Source organism: Oreochromis niloticus, linkage group LG12 (assembly GCF_001858045.2).
Source record: "Oreochromis niloticus isolate F11D_XX linkage group LG12, O_niloticus_UMD_NMBU, whole genome shotgun sequence".
Lineage (NCBI taxonomy): Eukaryota > Metazoa > Chordata > Actinopteri > Cichliformes > Cichlidae > Oreochromis > Oreochromis niloticus.
In genome coordinates, this window is record NC_031977.2 from 12611957 (window position 1) to 12639474 (window position 27518).

The 27518-nt window shown below is 43.6% G+C and overlaps 1 protein-coding gene across 1 annotated transcript in view; it reads left to right on the forward strand.

Moving 5' to 3' along the window:
* The window catches only part of LOC100707538 (tetratricopeptide repeat protein 28), a 180778-nt gene that overhangs the window by 114045 nt on the left and 39215 nt on the right, over nucleotides 1-27518 (forward strand). Inside the window, 2 exon segments of the mRNA XM_005473175.3 lie at nucleotides 2174-2446; nucleotides 4180-4310. Of these exon segments, the coding sequence (XP_005473232.1) occupies nucleotides 2174-2446; nucleotides 4180-4310 (404 nt within the window).

Below are 27518 nucleotides of genomic sequence, written 5' to 3' on the forward strand. Positions count from 1 at the left end.
GACCTGCCAGACCTGTTCGATTAAGAAATCTGTTTAATAGAATCTGTCTGACAAAGTGAAGTAGACTAAATGATCTCAAAATGAAACGCATCATGCCCAGATCTAAAGAAACAGTCTGGATAGGGTTACACAAGCTGTTTCTAAGGCTTTGAGACAGTGAGACGTGGAACAGCAGTGAACCTTCTCAGGAGTGGTGAGCCCACTAAAATAGCATTTCATAAAAAGAGCATCACACCAACAAACATGGTGGTGGTAGTGTGATGGTCTGGAGCTGCTTTGCTGCTTCAGACCTGGACGACTTGCTCTAACAGTGAATTCTGCTCTCTACCAGAAAATCCTGAAGGAAAATGTCCAGCCCTGAAGCTCCAGCACACTTTGGTTCTGCAGCAGGACAATGATCCAAAACACACCAGCAAGTCCACCTCTGAATGGCTCAAAATTAAGGTTTTGGAGTGGTCTATTCAAAATCCAGACTTAAATTAAAAGTCTTTGTCATGACCTTAAACAGGCTCTTCATGCCTGAAAACCCTCCAGTGTGTCTGAATTGAAACAATTCTTCAAGGAAGAGTGGGGCAAAATTCCTCAACAGCAATGTGAAAGAATCACTACCAGTTATTGCAAACACTTGACCTCCGTTCTTGCTGCCAGGGGTGGCACAACCCGTTATTAGTAGGTTTGGACAGGCTTTTTACCTAATCAATGAAATGATCATCTAAAAACTGCAATTTTTTTTAAAATTGCAAGGGTTATCTGTATAATAATGAAACTAATGTGATCATCTGAAACAATTACTTGTGACAAATATGCAAAAAATAAGAAATCAGAAAGGGGTCTTTCTCAGCCCTTTTTTCATAGCACTCTATTGGCCCACGACTCTATTCTCTTAAGCATTTGTTTGTAAGCCCGTGTATGTGTGTGAAACAACACAGTCAGATGTTGTCATAACTACCTGTTTATGAATGCAGCAGCCATGACACCTTTTTAAAAAAGCATTCTCTCAGTGTTTGATTTATGAGTCAGCTCTTGATGTCACTCCGACAGCAATTACAAGCTATGAATGGATATTATATGCACGCACTGTCTCCATAAGCACGACACTCTGCCAAGTGCTGGAACAGAAGCGACGCTCTTGAAAGAGCATCATCAGTTATGCTTTTGAGTGCTTGTGTGAGGATGCATCTCATATTGTGCGTGTATGTGTGTGTCTAGGTGAATTAGCATCTGTGGATGTTTCTCAGACTGAGTTACAACGAATTGTAGACTACACATCTGGTCACGCGTACCCGTTTGTACAGGCACGGCCTTCTGTGAGGCGCTTTGCCCTGATTAGTAGCAATTCTCCTCGGGACATTTGCAAATGCAGGGCCGTGTGAATTTACTCTGATGAATTCAAATGCGTACTTAAACACAGAAGAAGGCTAATGCATCAATAGACGGCAGAAAAAATAGATAACTGGGTAAGCCTCCCTTACTCACCCTTCATGTGGTTCGATGCTCGTATCTGCCGGAGGACTTTGCAAGTCTGGAGGGGCCTTTGAATCCCGAATCCCACGTGGCCCACCATTGATTTATGTCATTGTGTGTATTTTCAGCCTCTTTGGAGGTCACCTTTCTGCATCTTCTTTCCTCTGCATTTCTCCACCGATGCTGTTGTTGTGCTTCAGCTGCAGTCGTTTCCCCATCACTTTTAAAATTGTCTCAAAACCTACTCATTGTGCGCCATTCCCTTAAATTCCCTCAAATATTCGTACTAGCTGAAGGAAAAGGCACAAATTTGGTTTTGCTCTGTGGTTTGTAAAGACAGTTGCCCCCAGTGGTCTAAACTGTTGCTATTTCTACACAGCACTGTTGGAAATTGCCTCTGATCACTCCAGTCAGAGTGGAAGAACAGAAAAATGGCTCGTATATTGAGTTATTGTTAAATTGTCAGCGAAAGCAGTCAGTCAGTCAGGCTGCAGGCTATGCTTACTGAGGCAGACAAAACACAACTGTTACTGGAGGAAAAGTAGAATCTAAATTCAGACAACAGTCACCTTTGTCGGAGACGTTAAACACGTAACAGTTATTGCAGTCAGTGTCAGATATCCGTGTCCATCAGAGTGTCAGCACAAGGTTCTGGCATAATCTGTAGTCTGTTTCTAATCTCTGTCTTACTTGTGTCTCTCCTGCACAGAGTCTCTCGAGCCCACCTATCAGCAGCTGCAAAAGATGAAGCTGGACAAAAGTCCATTTGTGGTGGTTTCTGTGATCGGCCAGGAGCTGCTGACAGCAGGCCACCACACGGCCTCTGTTGTGGTGCTAGAAGCCGCACTGAAGATCGGCACATGCAGCCTCAAGCTACGCGGCTCCGTCTTCTCCGCCCTCAGCAGCGCTCACTGGTCCCTGGGCAACACAGAGAAGAGCACGAGCTACATGCAGCAGGACTTGGAAGTGGCCAAAACCTTAGGTAAGACCCCTGAATAGGGCGGGGGGAGTGGATGCAGATAATATAGATTGCTTAGACACAAGTTCCCAGAGTGTGGCATGTCATTATTGTTTCCTACTGTTTAAAATGAAACAATCTTGAACTATAAATAATAGAATAAATAAGCCCTTTGACATTTTTTCTTGTTAAATTATGTAAACAGCTAATAAATTAATGAAATCTTTGTGATCAGTCATCATAGAGTATTTTGGGCTGGTGATGACAGCGTCTGTCAGTCAGTCAGCAGCTGTTGGGTGGTTATTAATCAGACATTGCAGAGAACGAACACTGTGGTTTTATGTAATCCTCTAACTTTGTTATTTGTACCATTGTGAAATTACGAAAAATTTGATCTAATTTGTTTGTTTCTTTAGTTTGTGACCAAATAAAATGATCCCATTAGCTACAGTATATTTTGTGCTTAAAGTAGATGTAAGCATGAGGACAGTCTGAACAGTGTTTGAGCATCAAGCTTTGGCTGTTAGAGATCACCTTGTCAGTATGTTTAGCCACATAGATTATCACTGTAAGCATTACAGCAAGCTAATGTTAGCGCTAATCAAAACGCATTCTTGTCCTCAACTCCAGCCTTACATAACTCATGTGCTGCGTCTCTGCTTACTTTCATACTTTCATACCTGAGTTGCTCTTGATGCATCCATTGGAGTGTGCGTGTGCGTGTGCATGTGCGAATGTTAGGAAGTGCTCAGGCAAAGATAAAAGCGTCCTATGAATGTGTGTGTGATTGGGTGAATAAGACTTGCAGTAGAAAGCACTTTGAGTACTCAGCTGAGAAGGAAGGCGCTGTATAAGTACCAGTCCATTTAACTTACCCATGTCACACAAACACAGTTCAAAAATTGGAAGTTCAGAACAAAACAAAAAACTGAAGAGCTTGTTTTGCCCGGTAAGTGGCGCAGGCGCGTGCACTCTACAAAGCAGTCTGCACATGTTCAATGTAGCAAATACTTTAGACTAATTCTTGTATATTGATGAATTCCAGTATAAAAGTTGTTAGTGTGACCTTCCAGTGAAGTTTTTTTCTTTTTTGTCTCTTTTGTGTATCTTTCCATCTGAATATGTTCCACTAAAATGGTAAAATGCCAGTCGCTGCTGGGAATTTTCTATTTTGTTTGCTCAAAAATAAGTAATGCCTGCAGTAAGTATGGATTTGCCTGTTTTGGATTAATATATGAAAAGGGGAGAAAGAGAGGAAAGGAAGGGAAAAAACTTCTGAAGGGAAGATAGGAAAAAATGAAAACAGGGAGTAGCACAGACTGGCTCCACTCTTTTTACCCCCACACAGTTTGACACATGACTGGGCAGCACAGCTGCAGATAAGGAGCTGTGGTTCTCAGGTAGAGCACAGAGACTTGTGCTTTACTTTGGCCCTGTCTGTGGGGCCTCTCTGTCAGGAAGAAATAATAAGGCTTTCCCCTCTCACCCTCTGGAGCATTGAGATCAACACTACCAGCTGTCAGAAAAGGCACTCTACTGTGGAGAACTTATAACGGGTTATAACGGCACTTTCCCTTTTAAGGGTGCGATGGCATGTCAGTGGCATAGATGTGGTTCATCACGTCCCTGTTTGACAGTGACAGTGGAATGATGTGAAATAATCACCGACTGGTTTGCAATCCTCCGAGCTTTACTGTAAATTTTATTTGTTAACTCTTGAAATGTCGATCTCATCCCTTGTGGTTTTCCCTCTTCAGGTGACCAAACAGGGGAATGCCGTGCTCACGGGAATCTGGGCTCGGCATTCTTCTCCAAGGGGAACTACCGTGAAGCGCTGACCAACCATCGCAACCAGCTGGTTCTGGCCATGAAGTTAAAGGACAGAGAGGTAAGAAACGCACAAATTGCAGCAGTCTTGAAACGGATAGAGCGGAATAGCTGTCATCTCAGAGGGCGATAAATTGATGTTACTACCATTCTTTCCTTTTTCTCTCTCCCCGAGTCTCTTATCATGTTGTAGGTGTGGAATTGTGCTGTGCCTAGCATTCTTCAGCTCTGTCTTTTAGAGGGTACTTGAAGGTGGAGGCTGAAGGTCACAGAGATGCTGCTCCGCTTTGTCTATTTAAAAAAAAAACTGGCGTCAAGTTAATGCGGAGAACAAGTGAAGGTGATGGCGGAGGACGAAGAATGAGGAAGTTGTAATAAAGGGCAGTAGGATAGCCTTGGCAGCTGTTTCTCCTTATTATCAATGCAAAGTATTTATGCAGATATTATGTAGATGTGTATCTGGTTTGTGAAGCAGTAAGTCTGGGACTTTGGAGCATATGCCTGCTTTGGAATGTAATTTAGAGAGATTAAGTTGTTTGAGGCAGCGAGAGAAAGGAGGAGTTGGAAGGAGAGAAGAACATGAAGGAGAGGGAGAAAAAAAGTTGGACAGACTGATCCACATTTCTTTCAATCGGTGCCCTCTTTCTCTCCTTGCTCTGTCATCTGCTTCTCTCTCCCTCTCTCTGCGGTCATTGGTGGGGGTTGACAGGTGCTTGTTCCAACACAATTCCTGTCGCACATGCAGAAGAATGGCCTCTGTTTCCCCTTCATTCCTTATCCTTCCCAACAGGCAGGCCTGCTTGTTTATGCTGCCTGATATCGGGAGACATTTAAACGGTCCAGCCAGACGTGGCACAATGCGCCAGGATGAAACTAACTGTTGAAAATGAGGCCAGAGGTGCCCTTGACATCTTTCACTCTCACATTCTGAGGACATGTGCAGATCACAAGTCAGATTATAAGCCTACAGACGCCAGAGTGAAACCTCTCTGTCATTTGATGTTAGCGAGGGATACAGGCAACACGTGTAAGGCGCTGACTGCTCTCAGCTATTTGACTGTTCTGCTAAAAAGAAATGTTTTGATTAAATGAGATGCAGACATGAGCGAGTTCTTCTGGCCAGAGTTTGTAGTGACATCTAAAGACAGCAGAGAAGTATATCAGACTATCTGCCACTGAGGCCTGTGCTCTCACTTCACTGTCGCTTCTTAAAAGAAAACCGTGCAGAAACAGTGCTTCTGTATGTGAAACACAAGTGGGAAAACGACCACTCATGTCTGCAGGAACATCTTTGGGTCTACTGGAGGTCATTGAACAGCATTAATAGTTGCCTCATATGCGCAAGGTCTCATTTGCCCCCTGCACAGCCCGCCCTACTTGCCCCCCTTGTCCTCTTGTTCATCTAAAGGCCCCTTAATCAGAGTCATATGTGTGTCACACCACCTGGTCTCCCTCAGAACACACTGGAGCCGAGTGGAGAGCTCATTACGGTCAGCCTGGTGTTTTTGTTCCTGATGTGGATTTTTTTATCTGGCCTTTCTGAAGCTGAGGTCACTTCCTAGAGGCCCGAGGAAGGATGTTGTTGCTGCCTGGATTTCCAGTGTCTGGCCTGCAGTCTGAGGGTGTTATGAAGGCACTCAAGCAGGAGATGATGCATAGATTCTCAGGGAACATTGGGAATTTGTGCCATTTGTGATTTAACAACTTGAATTATTTAGTAAATTTCCTGGAGACAATAATGAAATCATCTGGTGAAACGGTTCATTTAGGAAAAAAAATGTTGTGGACAATGGCACTGAGCTAATGTTGGATGTGGGTTTTGATTGCGTTAAGCCTAAGGTTTTAATCATGAAGCTAAAATGCTTGGATCTAATATGGACAAGCACGTGTTTATATCCTCTTTTTCCTACGTTTGATAGCACTCTTAGATTCAAAATCAAATTCAGGTCATTGCAACTCCTGGAGGTTTTTCTTTTCCATAGTATTTGTTTTCTGTCTCACCATGGGAACTGGTCCTGGGTGACATCAGAAGCCCAAATTCGATTAAACCGACCCTGATTAGCTGGCATTAGTGATAGCTATGTCAGGAATGACTCCTCCTATATATTAGACTAACACAACTCTACTCAGAAACCTCTTCTTCTTCATCACGGAAGCCTATCAGCATCTGTGCTAAACGAATTAGGGAAGCCTTTCAGCAGGTATCAGTGCTGCTGGCCTGGGAAAATAGTGACTTTCACCAGCTGCATAAGCTATCTAGCCAGGCCTGACAGTGTCCATAAGCCATTAGTTAATTATGACTAAATCATGAGTTTAGTGTATAAACTCTCATACGATGTGAAAATGTAATCAAACTGTTTATCAGAGTGTGATTTTTAGGACACTCAAACCTGACGTTAGCTGCCATAATGTTTGCTTATAACCAGCTATTGTTGTTGTTTAGCCAGCGAGTTGTCAGCTGTTTGGAGATGGGAGGGTCACCGGTCTAGTCTGCTGACGATAAGTAATTGCGGCAATATTGGAAATAAATAAACTTCAATTCAGGAGATGAGGCTGAGGCGAAGAGGAGGAAGATGAGGTGGTAATTAGGGATGAAAGAGAGCAGTGGTGGAGGAGGCAGATGAAGAAGTGCAAGAGAATGACATCATGAGAAAAAGATCATGAAAATATACAAGTACAAATGTCTGAAAGCGCTTTTTGTGATTTTTAAATTCAAAGTAAGTCATAAGGTGTTCTCTCTGTATGGCTGGTCTCTAGCTACATACATAAAACCCGATTAGGTAAAACAGCAATGTCCATCTCAGTCACTGTATTCAACACTGTGGTTCCACCACTGCTATGTATTTTTAATGTATTAGTTCTAAATTTTTGAGAAAGCATCAATTTGTTGGCAGATATAATTACACACTTTTCAATGCTTATTTATGAATAGAATATTATTTTTTCCTGTTAAATACCCTGTAACAACTACTTACTCTACCTCTAAGTATCAATAACAGAGCGTCATTAACTAGGATGTTTTATGAAAGTAATTGGTATGTGTTATTGGGCTGGTGCTAAGAATCAAAACCTGTCCTTTTCAGTGCTCTGTGGGACGTTTACTGTCATTTTTGCAGGACCTTTTTTGAGAAGGCTAAGGCAACACACGTATTGGGATTTATTTGGCAGATATTTTAGCCCGCCATATGGATTTTGAAGGACCAATAATGGGCCAGCACCCTTTAGGATGGCCAACATTAAGAGATGTAAATTCTCACATCTAAGCCCTTCTCTAAATGCTCTGACTTGGAGTTAAAAACAACCTTGAAGGTGGTCATATTGTTTGCTTTCGCCTCAGCTAAGCACATAGAGGAGATTCGTGTACTTTCTGTGTATTAAACGTACCTGCAGTTACTCTCAGGAAAACTAAGGTCAGCATGCAGCCTAATCCTGCATTTTTCACAGAAAGCATAAGCTTGTGTTTACACATGCAGCTCGCTGCCCTTTCCTCTTTCTCCTTCATGGAGCACTGTTGTAGGCATAGTCGTCAGTGTCCAGTCTGTGCACTGTGGATTTATTTGGTCAAGACCCCGAGTTTTGTTTTGTTTCTTTTGTCAAAACCACACATGGGATAACTTGTGTCTATACAGAATTTTGTTTACTAGATAAAAGTTTATTGTAGAGGAAGTCTTAAGTCTCCTGATGGCCTGTGTGAACATTCCACCAGGGACCTGGCATCGTTGTCCACTCACTTAAAGGGAGTTTCTCTCAAGCAACATGCATAGCTGCATGCTGGGAACTGTCCTCTAGTGTTTTTAAGTAAGATGTCCACTTAAGGATTGGGTCACTAACAGAGACACAGAGACGAGTAAAAATGTAGGCAATGCAATCCTCTTTTTAGGATGTGGACCCTCCTCTATCAAGTGTAACTGGAGATAATTATCTTTTCTGCAATCCAGGAATCAGTATTTTCCCCATAGAAAGATTTCAAATGAATGCTATATAAATAAAACTTAGAGTTATGGATAGTTAGGTACTGAATATCTAATAGCCAGTGTCTTTGCTATAAAAACAAGGAATTGACTCTTAGTCAGATCAATATATAGTCGGGGAATCCCAATTATTCCTGCATTGGTGTCACAAGTGCCAGTCAGTCATGGCTGGTGTATTTGAGCTGCTAATGAGGGCTCACAGAAAGGTTCCCATAGTGGGATGCTCGCCCAAGCTAATCAGAGTACAAGGGTTATATCCAAAACATCGCATTCTTAAGTCGTTATGGATACAGATTATAGTAAGATTGCACTCATTAAGTTAATTACTGACATCTGAGCATGTGGTGATATCATTAGGAGAAGTCAAACAACTCAAAAATCAAATGTAGCCAGATATGGTACAGGTTTCAAGACAATTGCTGAAGGGGGGGGAGCTAAAATTGGACTTTAATGGTTACTATTCTTAGCCTTACATTGAGGAATTAATAACTCATCATTTTCATGACATTTATACTTGTTCACTTTTATTTTTGCCTTGAAATAAGATATCTTTTGTGGACAATGCTGCAGTACTAACATTGTCACCATGGTTCTATAACTCTCATGAGTAGTGCAGCAAACAGAAGTTATAGCTACAACATGCAAAAATTCAATAAGTTGTTATGAACATGGGTAAACTCGTAATCACGTAACGAGGTCATATGGCTTAACGTTTGTGACAAGGTAACATATACCTCGCCGCGTATGTGTGCTAATAGTGGTACTAATAACACAACTGACAGCAGTAGACATAAATCAAAGCTGTGCCACAGTAGCTACTGTTCTCTGCAACATGGTGCACAGTTTCCTGTCTGTGATGAAGGAGCAGAGACAGACAAAAAACAGGGATCCCATATGAGGCTTGTCTATAACTCAAGAGGCAGTACAGTACCTGGATTCTGTAATGTCAGTAAAGACGCCAGGCCTAGGATGTCTTTTCATCTTCTAATAACAGTGGAAAATCTCTGTTGTGGCTCTTTATAGCACAGTGCAGCAGAAAAGTCAGGCATCCTGTTGGATCCCTGCTTTCGGCTGACCGGTGTGGCAATAATAGCTCATAGTTATGAATCTGAAATGATGAAGAACTGGAAAAGAGCAAACAAAACAGAAAAGACAGCAGAGGCGGGGTAAAGGCTCAAAGAATAAATGCTCTGTCATCCACGAATGGGAACAGGAGCTGCAGTCCAAACCAGTGAGGTCATTGGCTAGCGTGAAGTTAGTGTTTTTCTTTAGCTCACTGGATTTTGGAAATAACCTTAAGCAGAATTTAAGCTGTCAGATATATGCAGAGCAGATAAAACATAAGCTAACTTGCTAGTCTTTGTAGCTGTGTCTGTGTCGTTTCCAACTTTTGTTTTGTCCCAGTTTCCACACCTGGCTTTTTCCAAGGCCTGCCAGTAACCATATTTAACGAAGGCCCTCTCTGTCATTGTGAAACAAAGCTGTTAAACTAGGTCTTTCCTCTCAATACTCCTGTTTGCCGCCTCTTCTGTTTGTCTGTGACGTTTTCATCTTAAATAGTAGGTTTAACTAGAAGGAGGTAACCCCTAATTTGGGCTGTGAGTATTTAGGAGAAACTGAGGCGGGCTGGCAGTGGTGCACTCTATAATTATGTTTTGTGTGATGTTAAAAAGAGTCTCCACTGCTGACTCCCCCAACCCCAAACTGAAATGGAAATCGCAATCAGAGAAGGATACAAACAATGTTTTTTTTTTTTTCCTTTTTTTCCATAGGCTCCCGCACTACTACTTCATCTTCCACCACCATTCTCCTTTTAATTCTGGCTTTGTTTATCTAAGCTCTCCTTCCCTTTCACGCCATCTGCTGCAAGGAATTTGTTCAAACTTAGCCCCTCACACTGAAAGTGACACGGACTGTTTCGTCACGGGTGTTTATCTTGCTGCTTGTTTGGGGCTGTATGGATCCTGCTGGACCCTAGCTGGTATAATGAGGCTGAGGGCTGAGAGATGAGCCTCTAAATAAGGGGTGAGGCAGAGGACTAAGTGTGGGTGTTCCTCTTGTCAGGGTCAGGGTTTGTCAGTGTTTGTCAGCACTCCAGCAGAGGAGGGGATCATTAAGGAGTCATTAGTGTATGGACGTGTGCCTCCACCACTCGTCTTGGGGCCCACGCTAATAGAGGATGGAAGGGGAGGGGGGCAGCTTGGCACCCTTGTCTTTTTTCTGTAGCCTTCACTGCTTTGTTGATTAAAAAGGATTTGGGGATGATTAGAGGGGTTAATTTAGCAGAAATGCTAGGTGGGGGCAGGAAGAGATTGCTGTCCAACTAAATAAAAGACAGCACACCTGTTTCTTACAGTGCACGCTTCACAGGGAAAGGTAGCTTTGTGAGGGCACTCAACTGTTGATATTAAAACCACTATGAGCAATACTACCTTGCTCAGAAGTATTTGCTTCCTCACCTCCTGCTGTGCTGTGCTGAGGCACAGAGCTGGCTGTAGTGCAGCGGCCCTAACAGCATGTCCAGCCCGCTTTGCCTTAATGACACACAGGCTCTCCTCGGCCCACTGGTTTAGAACTGCTCTGCAGCCGCTCGCTTAGCCATGAATCATGAGAGATGGACGGCAGGCATCAGCCAATGGGCCATGACCAGAGCCGAGGAACAAGGATTGCATGTGTGTGCTTTATTTTGAGCACACATCTGTGCTCCCATATTCTAGTGTGATGTAAGCGTGTCATGTCCTGTTCATGTGCATGTTAGTCTTGGAGCTTTTCAGTGTGCTAACAAACATGAAGCACAATATAAGATCGGGGGGAAAAAATGATGGTTTCTACCTCTATACTGTTCCAGTATTATGGCATGCACTGATTTGTCCCCTAACACACTACTGACCCAGAACATGGACTTTCATGCACACCAGAGTCCAGGCATCATCACCATGTGTGTGTATGCACACATATGCAGGCGTGTGTATTTGCACTGTGCATTTGCTGCATTCGAGGTGACGCAGTGTTGTGTCTCCCCCAGTGGAGCATTTGGAAGGCTGTCAGAGAGATGAATGACTGCCGTTATATCGACTAGTGCTCCCTGCCGCCTCCTCCCTCTTTCCTTCCTCAGCGCCCCGTGCTCTATTTCTCCTTTCCTCTACCCTTCCACATCACCTCCACTTCTTTTCGTTTCTTCTCTTCCATTTCCCCCCCCATCTTCATGTAATTTTTTTTCCTTCTCTATCTCTGCTTTTATAGAATCACACACCATATCGCTATATTCTCTGTGAGCATTGCCTTTAGAAAGAGCAGAGACAGTGCAGTGTTGCAGGATTATTTGCTATCATGGGCTTGGCTTTTTTTAAATTGACAGCAAATCTGGATGTTGCATGGTCTCTTTGATTTACTGGTTAAAGAATCAATGCAGAAGCATTGCAAACCCTGTGTCTAATGCTACTCTAACAAGACTTAAACTCTAAAGTTCCTTGTGTGGATTGAACTTCGCAGAATTGGGAAGTTGAGCAATTTGTCCTAAACAACAAACCTTGTCTATCTTTTCATCCCTTGCTGCTCCAATCAGTGGCGAGTGATTAAATAACAAATAAGCAGTGTTTCCTGACATGCTGTTGTGATGCACTTTATGATCATCACTGACATACGCAGATAGCGATCGTCAGACACTCCGGAGACAATCCATCGTGCTCCTTGCAGTTTCCGCTGCGCCTCAGGACACTGAGTACGCAGTAGAAATTTTAATCATTGGGAAAATCAAATGTCCGCTCATTAATCTGTGCAGAGAGATTTGATGTCGCACAGCAAGAGGGATGAAGATGGAAGGTGCCAACTCATCTTCCCTTAGAAAATGTGTAACAATAAGGGATGAAGCCTGATTAAAGGTGCCAGCCAGTGCGCCATTAATTCACATGGCTTTGATTGAAATAAATTGGATGCCAGAGTACCCAACAGAAAAACTCCTAGCTCTCCTTACCAATATTTTGAATACTCCCACTATAGTGCTTGCTTTCTGGAGAGCTTTCAAGTGGTCCAGGCAGCCTGGATAATGTGTTGTCTTTTAGTCAAGGATTAATTCATTATCTCGTCACATCGGTGTAATCCTTATTACAGATTCGGTGAGTCATTCTCATGTAAATTCGGATAAATGCCATCGGGTCAATCTTAGTGTTCTTCACTGGTGACCAGAAATATGTCACGGTCTAGATTCTGGACAGACCTCCCACTTAAACCTGGCACTCCCTCCTCCTCCTTCCCTCTGGCCCTAGTCCAGCCCAGCCCTCATCCAGGCTGGCCAAAGAGCCATTTAAAGCTCTGGAACTGCATCCCTTTCTCCAGCCCAATCGATAGTGGAGCTGTCAGCAAGACGAATGGAGGCTTTAGGAAGTCCATTTTAATGAAGGAGAAGGAGCAAAGGAAAGAGAGGTACTTGGAAAAGGGTGGGAGCAAAAGGACAGGTGGAGGTCCACTGAAAGTAGCTATGAAAGGAATAAAGAAACACAGAGAGCGAGGAAAGGAGAAAAAGGAGAGAAGCAGAGCAGGAATATGTGTGTGTGTGTCTTTATTGAACGTGTGTGTAAAATTATGTGTGCACTGTGTAATACCGTCTGCATTGAAGGTTGGGGATGGGTGGACTGGGTTGATTTAGCTACAGTAAGACCTATTTCTAGCTCAGCAGTGTGAAATGGCTGCTTAGCTACAGTAACTTGTAAAGCACACTCCAGCACAGAAACCTATATTAGTTTTATCTGGCCTGCACACCAACACCACATCAAGTCTGGCTCATGAATCATGTCAGCAGCCCTGGGGTAAAAAGACATTGTTGTGACAAGGGAGAGCTACAAATCCAAGGAAACTCCCTCCACAGCCACCCTCTACCTACACACTGGCAGATCAACAGATCTGTGCACGTTTGCATTTAGAAGATGTCCTCTGGTGCGGACATTTGGCATATGATTTTGTTGGCGATGCTTGTTTTCAGCCCCTTTAACAGGCATTCTGAGCTGAAACCATTTGCCTTGCGTCAATACGCAGAAAAGGATACATGCTAATTGGTGATTAGCGGTAGAGGCTCGAGGTTAGGCACAGTCAGTGGTGTAGACCAACAATCTCTTCTGGGCAGTGGCCCAGCTAAACTCACTGGAGCGATTACTAGCCCTTGATTAGTCAGTACGACTGTGAAAATGATTGGCCATTTATAAATATTGCCAAGTGCCTGCTGTCATCAGCCAAAAAGTTGACAGAACCCTCATGGCATGAAATAAATACATGAGTTTCTATCATTTCATTTTACTGTTAGAAAATTCTAATCTATAAGGCCACTGACAAGTAAGTTGAACAAGTGATTTTGTTAAAATGCAATATTCTGCTTGCAAACCCATCCGAACAACACTTTGACATGTATCAATCACCTAAACACTCTACCCCCCACTCCTCCATGGCAGTTCCTGAAGGCAGTGGGCTCTCCCAGTGAGACTATGATGCTCAAGCTGCTCTGGAGTGGTTTGATGAACAACACAAAGACCCTGACACACTGACCCAGCCTCAAGACTGCCAAGATAACAATGTGAATGAGCATCATCCTCTTGATGTGCTGAAACACACCAGAACCCCTGAAGAAGATCCACTGGTGTCACTATAGGATACCGCAAGAGGTCCTGTGTCAGCACCTTTATGGGTCAGACCTGTTTTGGTAGCACAAGGAGGAACTTTACAATATTATCCATGTTTTAATCCTGTGGCTGTAAAAATTTTCCCTTTCTTCTTTCACTGAAACAGGTTGCGTTGGGAAGAAATGCCCCCTCCCCTCTGTGTTTTTCTTTTCTCCTGTATTTAAAGAGTGAAGCCAAAAATAGGCAGTCATAAGTCCTCGCTATTCAGCCATCTGTAAAAAGGATGAGCTTGTCCTTAGTGATAAGGTGAAATTCAGACAGTGTGGCAGAGTTTTGGCCAAGTCCATGTGTGTTTTCCAAACGGTTTCTGTGCTACACGTGAACAAGGGGTCTCCCAGGGGAGTCAGAGAGGTCAGTGCAGCTACAAGCATTTGATGTTTACATTATATATGGCTGCTGCACACACAGGGATGTAGGAGGCGGCATATTTGCACAGTGAGGAAATGGTCTTTTTGCATGACTCCCTGACATCACGCCAAAGACGGGGGATTATAGCTCCTCAGTTTGGTTTGGCGCAAGCTTCCACACAACTCCTATACGCTGAGATTTGTTCTCTTTGTCGCTTTGTCTCTCACCACTCTTATCTTTAGCTTTTGTCCCGAGTTACTGCAGTGTCAGCATTCTTGTCCTTGTGGCACAGTATCCAGACCTTCCAGAGGCTTTCTTGGACGGGAGCCCCGGTTTCTGTATGAGGAGGTGGAATGTGTCTTTGTAGAGAGCCATCAGAGAGAGCAATAAAATGGAGAGAAAATACGATGCCCCAAGTGCGTGAAATGAAAGTACTCCATCTTAGGAGGGGATGAAGCCCTCTGGGTTCTGCTTATACTTGACCTTGCAGCACACGTGGTATGGTCTCTAAATAACAGTCAAGTCAGGAATTAGCTGGCTACACATCAGCTTTAGAAAAATCTCTTGAATGTGCAGCCTTAAGTGTAGAATATTCAGTAGAAGTCTCAGAGGTAAACACAACAAATCGCTTCCTTACTCAGAACTAAGTTGCTATTTCTGGTGCTGTCGGTAGATTTAGTTGGCTTTTGCTTCTGACCAGGTGTGTCCATCTCAGATTGGATTGGCTCTCATCAAACATGCAGATGCACACAAGTACACTGATGGAAAATTTATCCTGATTTATACTGTGGATAGAGCAGTGAGTTTTGATTTCATAGTAAATAAAGTACTCTTTAACTGTTCTGCATTATTAATGAGCCAACACAACTTAAAGTAGTAGTAGTTTAGCTATTTAATTAAATGTAAAATGTAAAAACTGAGTAACAAAAATAGGCTGTTGAACAGTGAGGTGCACATATTGTTCCCATACTCAGAGGAAATTACATCCTTGACTGGAAAAGGGAATTTTAGTTTTTGAAATTTCTCCTGCAAATTGGCCATAATTGGTTCATATTGTTTTTGATACCAGACTTGCTTTTACAGACTGCACACAGCTGTTTGTGTGCGCTATGTTTTGTGATTGCGGTGAAAGCATTTGCCCGCATGCATATGTGTGAGCTGGGTGTTTGTGAATATGTGCACGGGCACGTTTTTGACTTCATCGCCATTCGGAGAGGCTTAGCGTGATTAGAGTAGCGTGATCCTCTGAAGAGTTAATGATGAGAGAAGCAGTAGCTCCGCGGAGGCCAATCACACACTAGCCTCTGACAGCACACGGAGGCTTATCTTGCTCTATGCAGTGTGTGTTTCTCTGACTGCGTGTTTGTGTGTGTGTGGCTGTGTGTGCACCACATGGGTTCTAATGCGTGGGAACATGTATTTGATGGGGTTTAGCTATCATTTCTCATGATAGTGTGTGTTATCATTTACCATGAACACCATTAAAATATGCATGATTTCTTTGTCTGGGTGTTTGGCATTTGGGGGTTTATGGACATACGATGAAGAATCCATAATCATATAGCTTCATTACACCAGTGCCAGACATAGATCCAGCACAGGAGGGGCTCTTGGTACCTCCGGGTCTCGTTCGGGGCTACACACCACACTGAAGAAGGCCGTTGGCTGTTTTCCCCACCCTCCCCTCACTCTGCGGGACTGACTGACAGGCTTAATGACGCTGTCGGGGTTACAGCATGTCTCCAACTCATTTTCGAATGTGATTGAAGTTCGCAGTGGGTAGCTTTTCATCAGTGTTGAGCAGACAAAAGGGACCTTTTTCAGTGTTGTCTTTGTATGTGTGTGCAGTTTGCGTGTTTGCACATGTATGCCTGGAGCTCAGATGAGATGCACAAGAGAAAAATCACTTTATGGTTGTAACCAGGACTGTGCAGGAATCCCATGTTCCCAGAGATGATAAGCTTTCTATGGGCTTGTCTCTAGTGTGTACTTCACTTGTTTATTGGATGCCATATACTGTATATAGACTGTGTGTGTTGATGTAGTGTCAGAACTGTGGACACTGCACAAAAAAAATGTATGTGCCGGCTGGTGTGTCATTATGCCAAGATGTTATACAGTAAGAAAATTCAAAGGTTACACAGCAATACAACACACAGGAAGTACTATTTAAAGAATCTAGTCGTATTTATTCTCCTGTGTCTATTGGATATATACCTCAGTAGGCTGGTGTAAGACTGAGTACAGTCCACCTTCGTTTGGCCATTTGTTGCTGCAGATGTGAGATGAGTCATGTAATAGTTGTTGGTGTTGGCTCAGCTGTAGCTCTAACTCCATCCTCCTTTCCACCCCTCCTTTTTCATTTCCGCCCCCTTCTCGCTCTCTTTTTCTCGTGTCTTCTAAAGCAGGGAACTCGCCTTTATTAAGCAGCAGTAAGGCATATGTTACGGCTGTGAAGCCTCCATCCTGTCGCTAAATGGCAGTGCAGAAGTGGCCTGTGATTGCTCCGTCACTCCGGTGTGAAGTGGGCAATCGAACGCAGACAAAAATCCACTTTGTTTGAAGCCACACTGGTGTGTGCCCCCCCCCCCATCATTCCTGCCCATGACTGATGGAAGTAGAAATCGACTCATGCTTATGTGTCTGCTTTGTGTGCTTTGAGTCAGCTGACACTCTTTAGCTCATGCTCAGCATACAAAGTTTCCTCCCACCTGGAGCACCGTTATTTCTTTTTTTTTCCCTGTTTTGGCTTCAGCTTGTCGTCAGTAGAGGGAGTTTAGCGGAGTCTTCCTCCTACGTTGGCGAATCCCCCTTCTTACATTGCGTGACCTGAACACAAGAGGCATTCCAGAAAAAAATCAGGCCTTCAAATTCCAACCCAGTCCCTGCAGAGTGTTTGGTAAACATATTCGCCTCTCTGCTCTGTCTCTTTCTAGCTCTGCCTCCTTATTCCCCGAGCACCCGTTTTTCCCTTAAATTCCTTCAGTGTGTTTTTCACCAAAATGTGATGTGATTTCTTTTATTTTTCTAGGAACGCCTGTGCTAAAGAAGAAGAAATAGATGTGCTTTTTTATTATTTTGTTTATTTATTTACAAGAAGGGGGGGTTCTCTCTGTGTGTGTGTGTGTGGTGGCTTGGCTGAGGTGCCAGCTTAATTCGTGGCTGAAGGGCTGTAACAAAAGCCAATCACCCTTCTACTCTGGCTCCTGTTCTGCCACAGGCGAAAGATACAATCAGGGCCCCCGCTAGCAACTATTTACCCTCTCTGTCAATCAGAGTCCCATGGCGCGTGCTCACAGCTGAAGGCACCACTGGCAGGTGGCCCAGCGTCGCCAACAAAACATGCCTTTAAAAGCGGCGATTATTTCTGGAATGTCCCTTCCTGTGTCCTCTGCACCACATCCCAGTGCTAAACCTGGAATGCCGCTGATCTCTCATCTGCTATTGTGCTTTTTGGGGGGGGGGTTTTGTAGTCAGCCTTGTTCTTAGTTGTCCGTATTACCTGCAAATGAATGCCGTCAGTAGTGCACATCTTGGGGAATTTTCAGACTCAAGAAAACTAATTAGGCAATTTGGTTTTGATTGTTCTGCCTTCATTCGCAGAGTCGCACACATTTCAAACAGGAACAGCGTCACCCCAGGAGGCGCACACGTCTCAAATGGGACAGAGAATGGAATGTTTCTGGGATTTGGTTTCCATCATGTTGCACTAAGGGAGCTTACCATCCTCATTGTCTTAAATCTCTGTCACAGTGGGAGGTAGTGTGCACGTGCGTGGTTTTGAGTCTGTGTATTCGTGTGCGTATGTGGGTAATGTTTTTTATGAATGTGTAATACAGGCCAGTGCTGAAATCCTCCTTTTAGTCTTTATCAGGAAGACCAGTTCTGTCCACCTGCGGCTGAAGCAAAGCACCCAGCGGTGCTGAAAGCATGGGGTTAGTCTGGTGTCGCTCGGAGGAGCCACTTTCTATGGAGCAGTGAGGTGCGAAAGTGCTTTGGAGGGATAGCCCGTCTTTTGATCCCGCAAAGTGCTGGTGTTGATGCCGTGTTCTGCAGACTGCCTAGGCCACAGTAGCCACCATCACCAGGCTTGTAATTACATTTGGGGAATAAAAGCACAGAGGGAGGAAGAGATTTAAATGGTTTGTGTGCCTGGCTGGAGGTAGAACAAGGCCTTTTCACTCACTCAGCTGCATGTCTTTGCTGATTTATTTTCCTAATACTGCAAAGCATGATGACAAGAGTCAGCATTAAGCACGATTTAGCTAGCGATTTAACTTGCACACGAGAGGTGAGAGATTTTCTTGATGGGAGCATTTGATTTTATTATTATGTGCCATTCCTTGTTTGTACATAGGACTGAAACTACATGTTTAGCTGCTTTTGGAAAGGAGCAGCTGGCATCATGTACCGCTGCATATTGTTCCCCAAGACGGACTCCAATGTTCATTAGTGATGCATTAGTGATGTGATCTAAGCAGCTTAAAATTTACATTTGAGTTCACCTTCTCCAGGGCATAACAAGCTAGAAAACAAAAATCTGATCTTTTTTTCAGGAAAATAAAATGTCCGATACCTAAAAAAATACCCAGAAATGCCCCAAATTTTCATATATTATGTGAAAAATATAACAAGACTCTGACAGTCCTGTGAAAGTACACCACATGATTTAATAGCTTCTCGAACCACCTTCAGCAGCAAAAAGTTGAAGTAATCCTTTTCTGTATGACCTTATCAGCCTCTCACATCATTGTGGAGGAATTTTGGCTCACACTTCTTTACAGTGTTGCTTCAGCTCATTGAGGTTTGTGGCCATTCATTTATGTACAGCTCTCTTACGGTCCCACTGCAGCATTTCTGTCAGTTTGAGGTCTGGACTTTGCCTGGGCCATTGCAAAACCTTGATTCTTTTCTTTTTCAGCCATTTTTCAGATTTATATTTTCAGCTTTATATTTTGGTATACAGAGTTCATATTTGACTCAGTGACTACCAGGTCCTGTGGCTGCAAAGCAATCTCAAATCAGCACCCCTCCACCACCATGCTCGACAGTTGCTATGAGGTGTTTGTGCTAATGCGCTGTGTGTGGTTTTCACTGTGCATTATATCCACTTTGGTCTCATCTTTCATTTAACAGGATGACTGTAGAGTCTGAGATGTAGCCCTTGGGGTTTTTGCAGTTTCTTTGAACATTGTTTGGTGGAACTTCAGGGGAATTTGCTGGGATGTTCACTCCTGGCAAGATTGTGGGATTATGTTAACACACACCTGAATGCTCCAATTAGCAACCTTTCAGAACCTTTATAGAGGTGCTTACACTTGCTGATGATCACTTAATCAAATGCAGCACCTAACTGTTCCTTACCCTTTTAATTGCTATGGGAGTAGTAAAGCTGTACTTTTTTTCACAGGACTGCATAGAGTATTTGTACAACCAGCGGACACAAACCAACATTGGCATTTATGGCTACCTGAAAAATCATTATTCATTCTCTCTTTCATGGTCACCACCAGTTCCTTAAAAATATGTGGCTCATTAGCTGCTAGATTTTCACCAGCAGGTATTTCACCAGCTCGTGCCAATTTGACTCTTCCTGCTGTGCAGATATTGTGCGGTGGGTTTATCAGAGCTTTTTTGTTGACAGCAGTATTTTGCTGTTGCTTGTGGAAACAGGGTTGATGACAGCATGATTAGTGAGATAAAAGGGGCCAAAAAGCAATGTTTTGTTTGGTCTTTCAAACATTCATTTGCCCCACTGTTAATGAAAAAGACTTATTTGTGTAGATTTAAATATCTTAATAGAAATTTGATATTGTCTTCTGTCTGTCAAGTGTACCTCTAAGCAGTCATTTAACTAGTCCGCTCATAATACGATTACTACTAATAATAATAATAATAACAAAAATAATAGCCCGGGAAACGTGATCCTTCTGATCTGGGATCACTTTCTGTTAAGCAGACAGCAGCAAACCCTCTGTTTCATTGCTGCTGACTTACTGAGAAGACAGAGGAAGGAAACTTAAAGATGTGCACTGCTTGTCATGACTAATTAAGCCAGCATATCTTTACTTTTTAATACCCCTTTCTTCTCTTTACTATTTTCAGCATTGATCTAGATTGAAACCCCCGTTGTGAGAATGCTACTTTAAAAACAAAAAAAGTTGATAGAAGTCAAGTTCTGTTTCACAGAAATCCGATGTGGTCTAAACCCATTAGGTGTTAGTGTTAGTGGATTAGAGGAGAGCAGTGCAGGAGCGCCTATCTCCCCTCAAAGAGAACTGTGAGGTGGTGATAGTCTGGACGTTTGGTTGTCACACTTCATTTCATTCTTTGTGTCAGGGTGCTCCAAGCACCAACTCTGGCCAGCTCATATTGATCCAGGTCCTCAGACCTTTACTTGTCTCCTCTTCTCTCCTCTCCTCTCCTCTCCTCTCCTCTCCTCTCCTCTCCTCTCCTCTCCTCTCCTCTCCTCTCCTCACAAGCACACCAAATTTTCTTGTGTACCATTAAAAAGATTGAGCTGTGTAGTTCGACATGCCAGGCCTGATTTGTCCAGCTGTGCAGACTAACAGAGACACACCACTTCCCATCTTTAGGCTTCTGAAATGCCCTTGAATAACCCATGACTTGTGCGTCCTTGGATTGACTGCCTGGTATCCTGCTGAATGCTAACAGATGCGAAGTGGAGGCCTACAAGCTACGCTATATTTGGCACCGTGTCCTCAGCCGCAGCAGGAAACCATAACGGCAGCTAATTAGCTTTTAATGGATAGACTTTGAAACCAGTGTTATATGATGACATGGCACACCCCTTTTAATCTAACTTTAGACTGTTGTGTTGCTTTTGCAGTTTCTTTTATCAGTGTTGAATGACATGAAACTCAGGGCACTGGAGGTTTCTCACACATGCGAGCCTTTTTCGACATTGTTTTCACCTTCCAGAGATAATAAAGAAAAGTTGCCGTGATGCTGAAAACTATTGTGGGTCTGTCTTTTTCTTGCACATAAAATTGATCAGGAATCAATCGATAGTAAACAGATAAAGAGAGGGACCTATAAACAGAATTGATAATGACACATGGATCGATAAAATCATGTCAGCAGCCACCCCAGTAGCTTATCCCACCTGCAGTACCTTTGGATTAACTTTGAATAGTCATTTTCAATTACATTCAGTATTATTAGAGTTTAAAGAAGGTGTTTTCCGCTCTTCAAAGCACCGTGCATTTCTCTGTTCTGTGTCCCTTTGCTTGAGGCTTTGCAAGCCTTGATGTTTACCTCAAGCCCCCCCCCGCTCTCAGATGACTTTGAAACACCACTGTGATTTCCCCTTCTGTCACCACAAGGTCTCTCAAGAATTGATTCCCTACAGCAGCAGGCATCACACACAGCTATGCCTGTGGAGATTTGACTTTAGCACAGAAATAAACAGCAGTGTCGTGCAACCCTTCAAGGCTTTGCTCTGATTTAGAGTACATTAAGATTCATTCACAGTGCCCCACTTCCCCCGTGTGCCACCTCTTCAATTTCCTCCTCAACCAGACTTTAGATTCATGTGTTTATATCAGCAGGCAGGAGGGCTGTTTTTGCATTTGAACAATGCTGACATCCTGTCACAGGGGACGGGCACTCTGAGGTAGGGGGCTGCTGAGGGTGGGGGGCTGGGAAGCTCAGTTACCGTGCTGCCCTCGCTTTCTTTTCCTCACTTAACATTTGGCCATTTCTGTAAGCCTTGTTTTGTCTAGCATATTGTCAGAGAGAGGGAGCTTGAAATATCAAACCCCCACACCACTTAAAGGGAACAGTCAAATTTTCCACCAACACCAATGGAGACTGTCAGGTTCAATTTTACTCTGTCCCTCTAGTGTTCCTCCCTCTCAGCTGCCTGTTTGCCACCAACTCACAGGCTATAGCCTCAAACAAACACGCGAGTGGATATGAGTAGAAGCATGTTCCAGAACACAGTTGCAAAAATGTGGCTAAGCACAGAAGTACACACACACGCACAGATGCGCAAACATGACAGAACACACAAAGCTCAGGGATACATGTGGCATATTCGTGCGTTAGGTTGTGAGATAGTGAGATAGTAAAAATGCGGCATATCGTTAGCTAATGATACACGTTATTTTGTGTCTATACGTTTGCAGTGAGTGTACAGCATGTGCGGCTCTGTGTGACTGCAGTAGTCAGTCTGACAGGCAGCACAGTAGCTGTAATGAGTGCCCACTGCTTGACCTTTAGTGACAATCAATCCTTTGTGCACATGTCCCGTGAAGGCTAAAGGAATTATTAACCTTCCTACCTCTGGCGTCATTCATCTACACGCTGGAGGTTACACAGGTCAGACAAAAACAAGTGGCTCCGCTGGTATCTCTTCAGTGTGAATAGATCACATCAGCTCTGGCGATTGATTAACGTAATTGGCAGCCACCAAAATTATGCCTGTATTTCTTTTCTTCTCAGACAAAAACAAATAACATTCCCACAGAGGCACAGTTGATGATACAGCCCGTCTTTCATTGATTTGCAATTCTGGAAGCAACAGAGTTATGACTTTTATGAATGTTATTTTCAAACTTGGAAAGGAAAAGAGAAACGGGGCTGAAATTTGGCTAGAAGATGCAACGTTGAATTGAGCTTGGATTGCAGCGAGTTTATCAACCACCGTGGACTTGTGTGCATTCGATGTGTGTGTGTGTGTGTGTGTGTGTGTGTGTGTTTGTGTAAGCTCACAAATGCGTGTGTGAAAGCGAGCAATCAGCCACAGCTGTACCTGCCCTCGCTTGGCAAAGCAGAGCATTTGCCTGCTTAAAAAAAACAGAAGGTTCTGATATGGCAGAGAGGCAGTCATTTGGCTGATCTAATGGTGGCTCCCATAGGATCCATATCTGTGTGCAAACACCGAGCGAGGAAAGAGAATGGAATATACACCCATAAAACCAGATGAATATTTTATCATACAAATCCCCACCCCCAACCCTCCAGAGTGACGTCGCCAGCGTGCCTCCTTTATGTTCCCCCCTTTTTTCTCTGTCATTTTTTCATACATGCATATATGTGTTTTTGTTTTTCGTTGTTGTTTTGTTTTGTTTTGTTTTTTTGCACGCATAGACAAGAACGCTCACCTTTAAAAAGCCTCGTTCAAGTTCCTTTGAGAGCATCTGTGACTGGTCTGTTCCGTTTATTACTGTTGAGATGTTTTCTTTTTTGTCAAAATGCATCTCTGCAGGTGAATTCAGATCTAAAGACATCCTCGCCCTGGGGACGTCTCCAGCATTCTCTTCTCTCATCCTTCAAACACAATCTCTTCCATAGCCTTTTATCAGGCCCCAGTCCTCCTCCTCCCACTCTGCTCTTCCCTGCACCCCCCCGCTCCCTCCAGTGTGTGGTTCTGTTCCCTGCCAGCCAGGCTCCTGTTGCTGCCTGAGCCCAGCTCGTTAAGGGAAACACTGGTGCATGGTCCTCCTCGCCTTCCCTCTGCACTGCCTTTTAATTAGACAGCTGTTCCTGTGTGCATGCGTTTTTGCAGGAGAATACATTGAGGTGCGAGCGTGTGGTGTTGCAAATGTTCTCAGTCACACTAGTCACCTTTTTGAAGTGACTGGTATCACTTCAGATGCTTGTTTCATGCCTGGGTTAACCCAGGAAGTTAATGATGGCGTATGCTCGATACATTGTAGCTTTGATCAAACACAGCTGACACAGATTTTTGCTGGTTCAAGCTTCTTTAAAATTGATATTTGTTTATTTAGCTTGTGTATCTCTTGTTCTGTCTACCTTCCCTCGCACCCAGCCGGGCACTGCAGGTGGCTGCCCCTTTCGGCTGGACATTACTTCCTGTTAAAAGGGAGTTTTTCCTTCCCACTGTCGCCAAGTGCTTGCTCATAGGGTGTCGTCTGATTGTTGGGGTTCCCTCTCTAACACTGTGGGGTATTTACTGTACAATATAAAGCTCCGCGAGTCGACTGCTGTTGTGATTTGGTGCTATATAAATAAAGTTGACTTGTGTTTTACAGATATAATGAATGGCAAGCACTCAAATGTGTCATTTAAATACGTAACATTGTAAATGGGCATATTGGACTACTTTTCTTCTTCTGATTACTCCTCGCTTCTTCCGTATAATACCATTAATAAGACTTTACTAAAATAGGAGCTACTCTGCCCTGCTGCAGCACATGCCGTTCGGACAGAGGGTAAACTTTAACATCTTACACCTTACTGACCTCTAATTCTATCACTTTTATGCTTTGTGCACTTACGCATAAGCCCCTATAGCAAGTTTAGACTTCAGACCTTTGTGATTTCCTCTTTAGCTCAAACCTGTTAATATGCACCAGTGAAGAAGCGTGTCTCTGACCAGATACAGATACAGCCACCAGGTTCAGCTGAAGAAGCAACAGGCAGAGCAGTGGATGCTTGTTTGTACACTCGCCCTTGCCTTTGTTTGCCTATTTTTGTTCGCACAGAAGGAGGTCCCACACCTATGTTTATAAGAATAGTAGTGGGAGTCTCTCTACAAGGCCAACCATAATCCAACTATTTAGATCTCCATGGCAACCAGGCTTGTCCTATAAGCTCTGCCAGTGTGTGATGATAGCCTTGGTTGTTTAGAGTATATCAGACCTCATAGGTCCAAAGTGAAAAAAAGGAGGATGTTCAAAGAGCCATAGTCCCACAGCTGCAAGGCGAGGCATAACCACACAGCTCAGTGCTGCAGTGAAGTGGTGGGCAGCACTCGTCTGTTCCAGTGTAAGAAATAAAACACACACCAGGGGCTCAGAGTCACACAACGTGCATACCACCAAGGCCAGTGATCAAAAGCAGCCTCATTGCATGACATAAGGGGCTAATTATGTAAAGTATAATGCATTACTTCTAGCATGTTCTATGAAAGCAGCCATTTCTCTTATGTGCTACAAAATATAAACATACTTAGTCGTGGAGTCTGAGAGAGAAAAATCAGCAAGAAATCCTAAACCACAGTCCCTGTCAGGGGAAAAAAACGGAGCCAAGCATTTCTGATTAACATGTCATCTCAGCCCGTCCTCTATATCCCTCTCGTTCCCTCCTCTCTCCCGGGCAGAACTAGTTTACCTTTCATTAGCAGACCTTTGGTGCAAAATGTGTTTGCTGATAAGAGCCAGTGGTTTATCAACAGTTTATAATGGACGGCGTTGGGATTAATCAAATCAGCACACATCCGGAGAAGGGCTGGATTCTGTAAACACAATCAGATCTGACTCTCCAGACGAATTGAGCGGAGCGGGGGAGACGAGCGTAAGAATGTGGAGGGAGGAAAGATAAGTGCAGAAAAGAAATGGACTCAAATTAGAATGAAGTCAATTTGGCAGAAATTACGCAGCATTATTCCTCTTCCCCGACTGAGTGTTATTTTTTGCAACTAGCGGGGAGTCAAAATGAGCAGTGTTGGGGAGGACTGCAGTCAGAAGTGAGAAAGATTCATATGGTCCCAAGCACTGTCCAAAAACACCGAGCCAAACGCTGTGTATCCTCTGTAACTGGGAAGGCTGGCTCCTCATTATCTGCCTATCTTGGCTTCCATCTGAGGAGAAAATGCAGCGTTGCAGTCTCACTTTAGAGGGACACTGATCACAAGAGCAACTCATCTCAACTGGAGAATGATTGTGCCCCCCTCCCACCCCCCGTTTTCTCTCCCCTGACTCCCACTGCGCCCGGTTGAAGACAGACAGAAATGAGGAATCCTCTCTGTTTTTCTGCTCAGAAGAGTTGAAGTTTGAATCGGAGAGATGGAGGGAAGCTTCAAAAGGCACATGTAATTGAGCAGCTCTAGATAGGCTATCTGGGAACATGAAACAGCAACAGTTGTGACGGAGGGATAATTGCCTCCCTGGGCTTGTATAATGCCTTGTCGAGTCTTTAAACTTGAGCAAACTGCTGGAAGTCCTTATGTCAGCAGGTAATTGATTCCAGGCATCAGCAGCTATGTGAAATGACGGAACGATCGTGCTGGTTTTGGTGCATTAAAAAAAGAATGTGTGAAAGATTCAGAGAAAAATGTTTGTCTTTATAAGCATTTTCAAGAGTGTCTGATTGTATTGATTTTTTTTTTTTTTCTCAGCAATGTTCTTCGCTTTTATATTTATTCAGAGCGCTCAATATTTTCATTAAGTGGTGCTGGAGCGATGCAAAAAAAGAAAACAAAAAACCCCCATCTCCTGCTCTCCAGCACAGTTCTTTAAATCACATCCGTATTTGTTAAGCAATATGGAAATGGTTAAAGCGAATTGAATTCACGGAGGTCCCTTGCTTTTTCTCACGCCTACATTGGGTAGTTCATCCTTTGCTATAACTGTAACTTTTAATTTTCCAGTTTTGACTTTCTGCGTATGTTATGATCCAGGTCATTTCTGTTGCTGAGGCTGCACGCAGGCCAGGATGGGCTCTGATGTGGCCTTAACTGTCAGGATGTCTGTCCTTTCCTCTGGCCTCCCTCCAACCCTCTTCCTGGCTGGTGGATGCAGAGTGGGACCTCAGGAAGGAGATGCTTTATTAGATGCCCCTGCATGAGTAATTGAACATCTGTTCACACAAAGACAACTGACCCTAATTCCCAGCTGTTTATCCTCCATATAAACAGCTAATAAGCTCGCAGTGAATGTGCCATATAGGGGGTCAAAAATCAACTTTTAGAAACCTCTATATTTATATACTGAAATGCCTCCCATTTTGCAGGTATAACCAGTGTTTTCTGTAATTTCATTTTCACAGTGGACATTGGTTATAAAAATGGAAAGACTGAGTAAATGGCAACGCCTGGAGTCTATTTCTGTTCACCGCGTTTTTAGCGCGTGAGATCTTGAAAGCAGTCAGTCAGCTGGCCGCCCGCAGCTCTGGTGTGAAGCTAAAACACCCATTCTCTCCCTCCTGATTAGCAGTGTCTTTGTTCCGTTGGTGGTGGCGCGCCACGAAGCGTGATTGCAGTGGGCAAACTGGCGGCTTTAAAACAAGCCTGCTGCTGCGCTGATCTGCATCACACTTTACCCCCCTCCTCGCTCAGCCAAAGACAAAATCAAATCAGGTTTTGTTTGTTGTTCGGTCTCTGAGCACTAAGCCTCCTATGAGATTTGGGGAGTTTAGATTTTCTTTCTTTCCTTTTTTTTCCTCATTTGATCTACAGTACATCTGGGTAAAGGGACATATTGGTGTGGGTGGGGAATGTCTGAAGTAGAAGCAAAAAACAAAAACTTGCTGTTGCTCAAATGTGGGTGTAATTAATTGTTTTTTCTTTACATT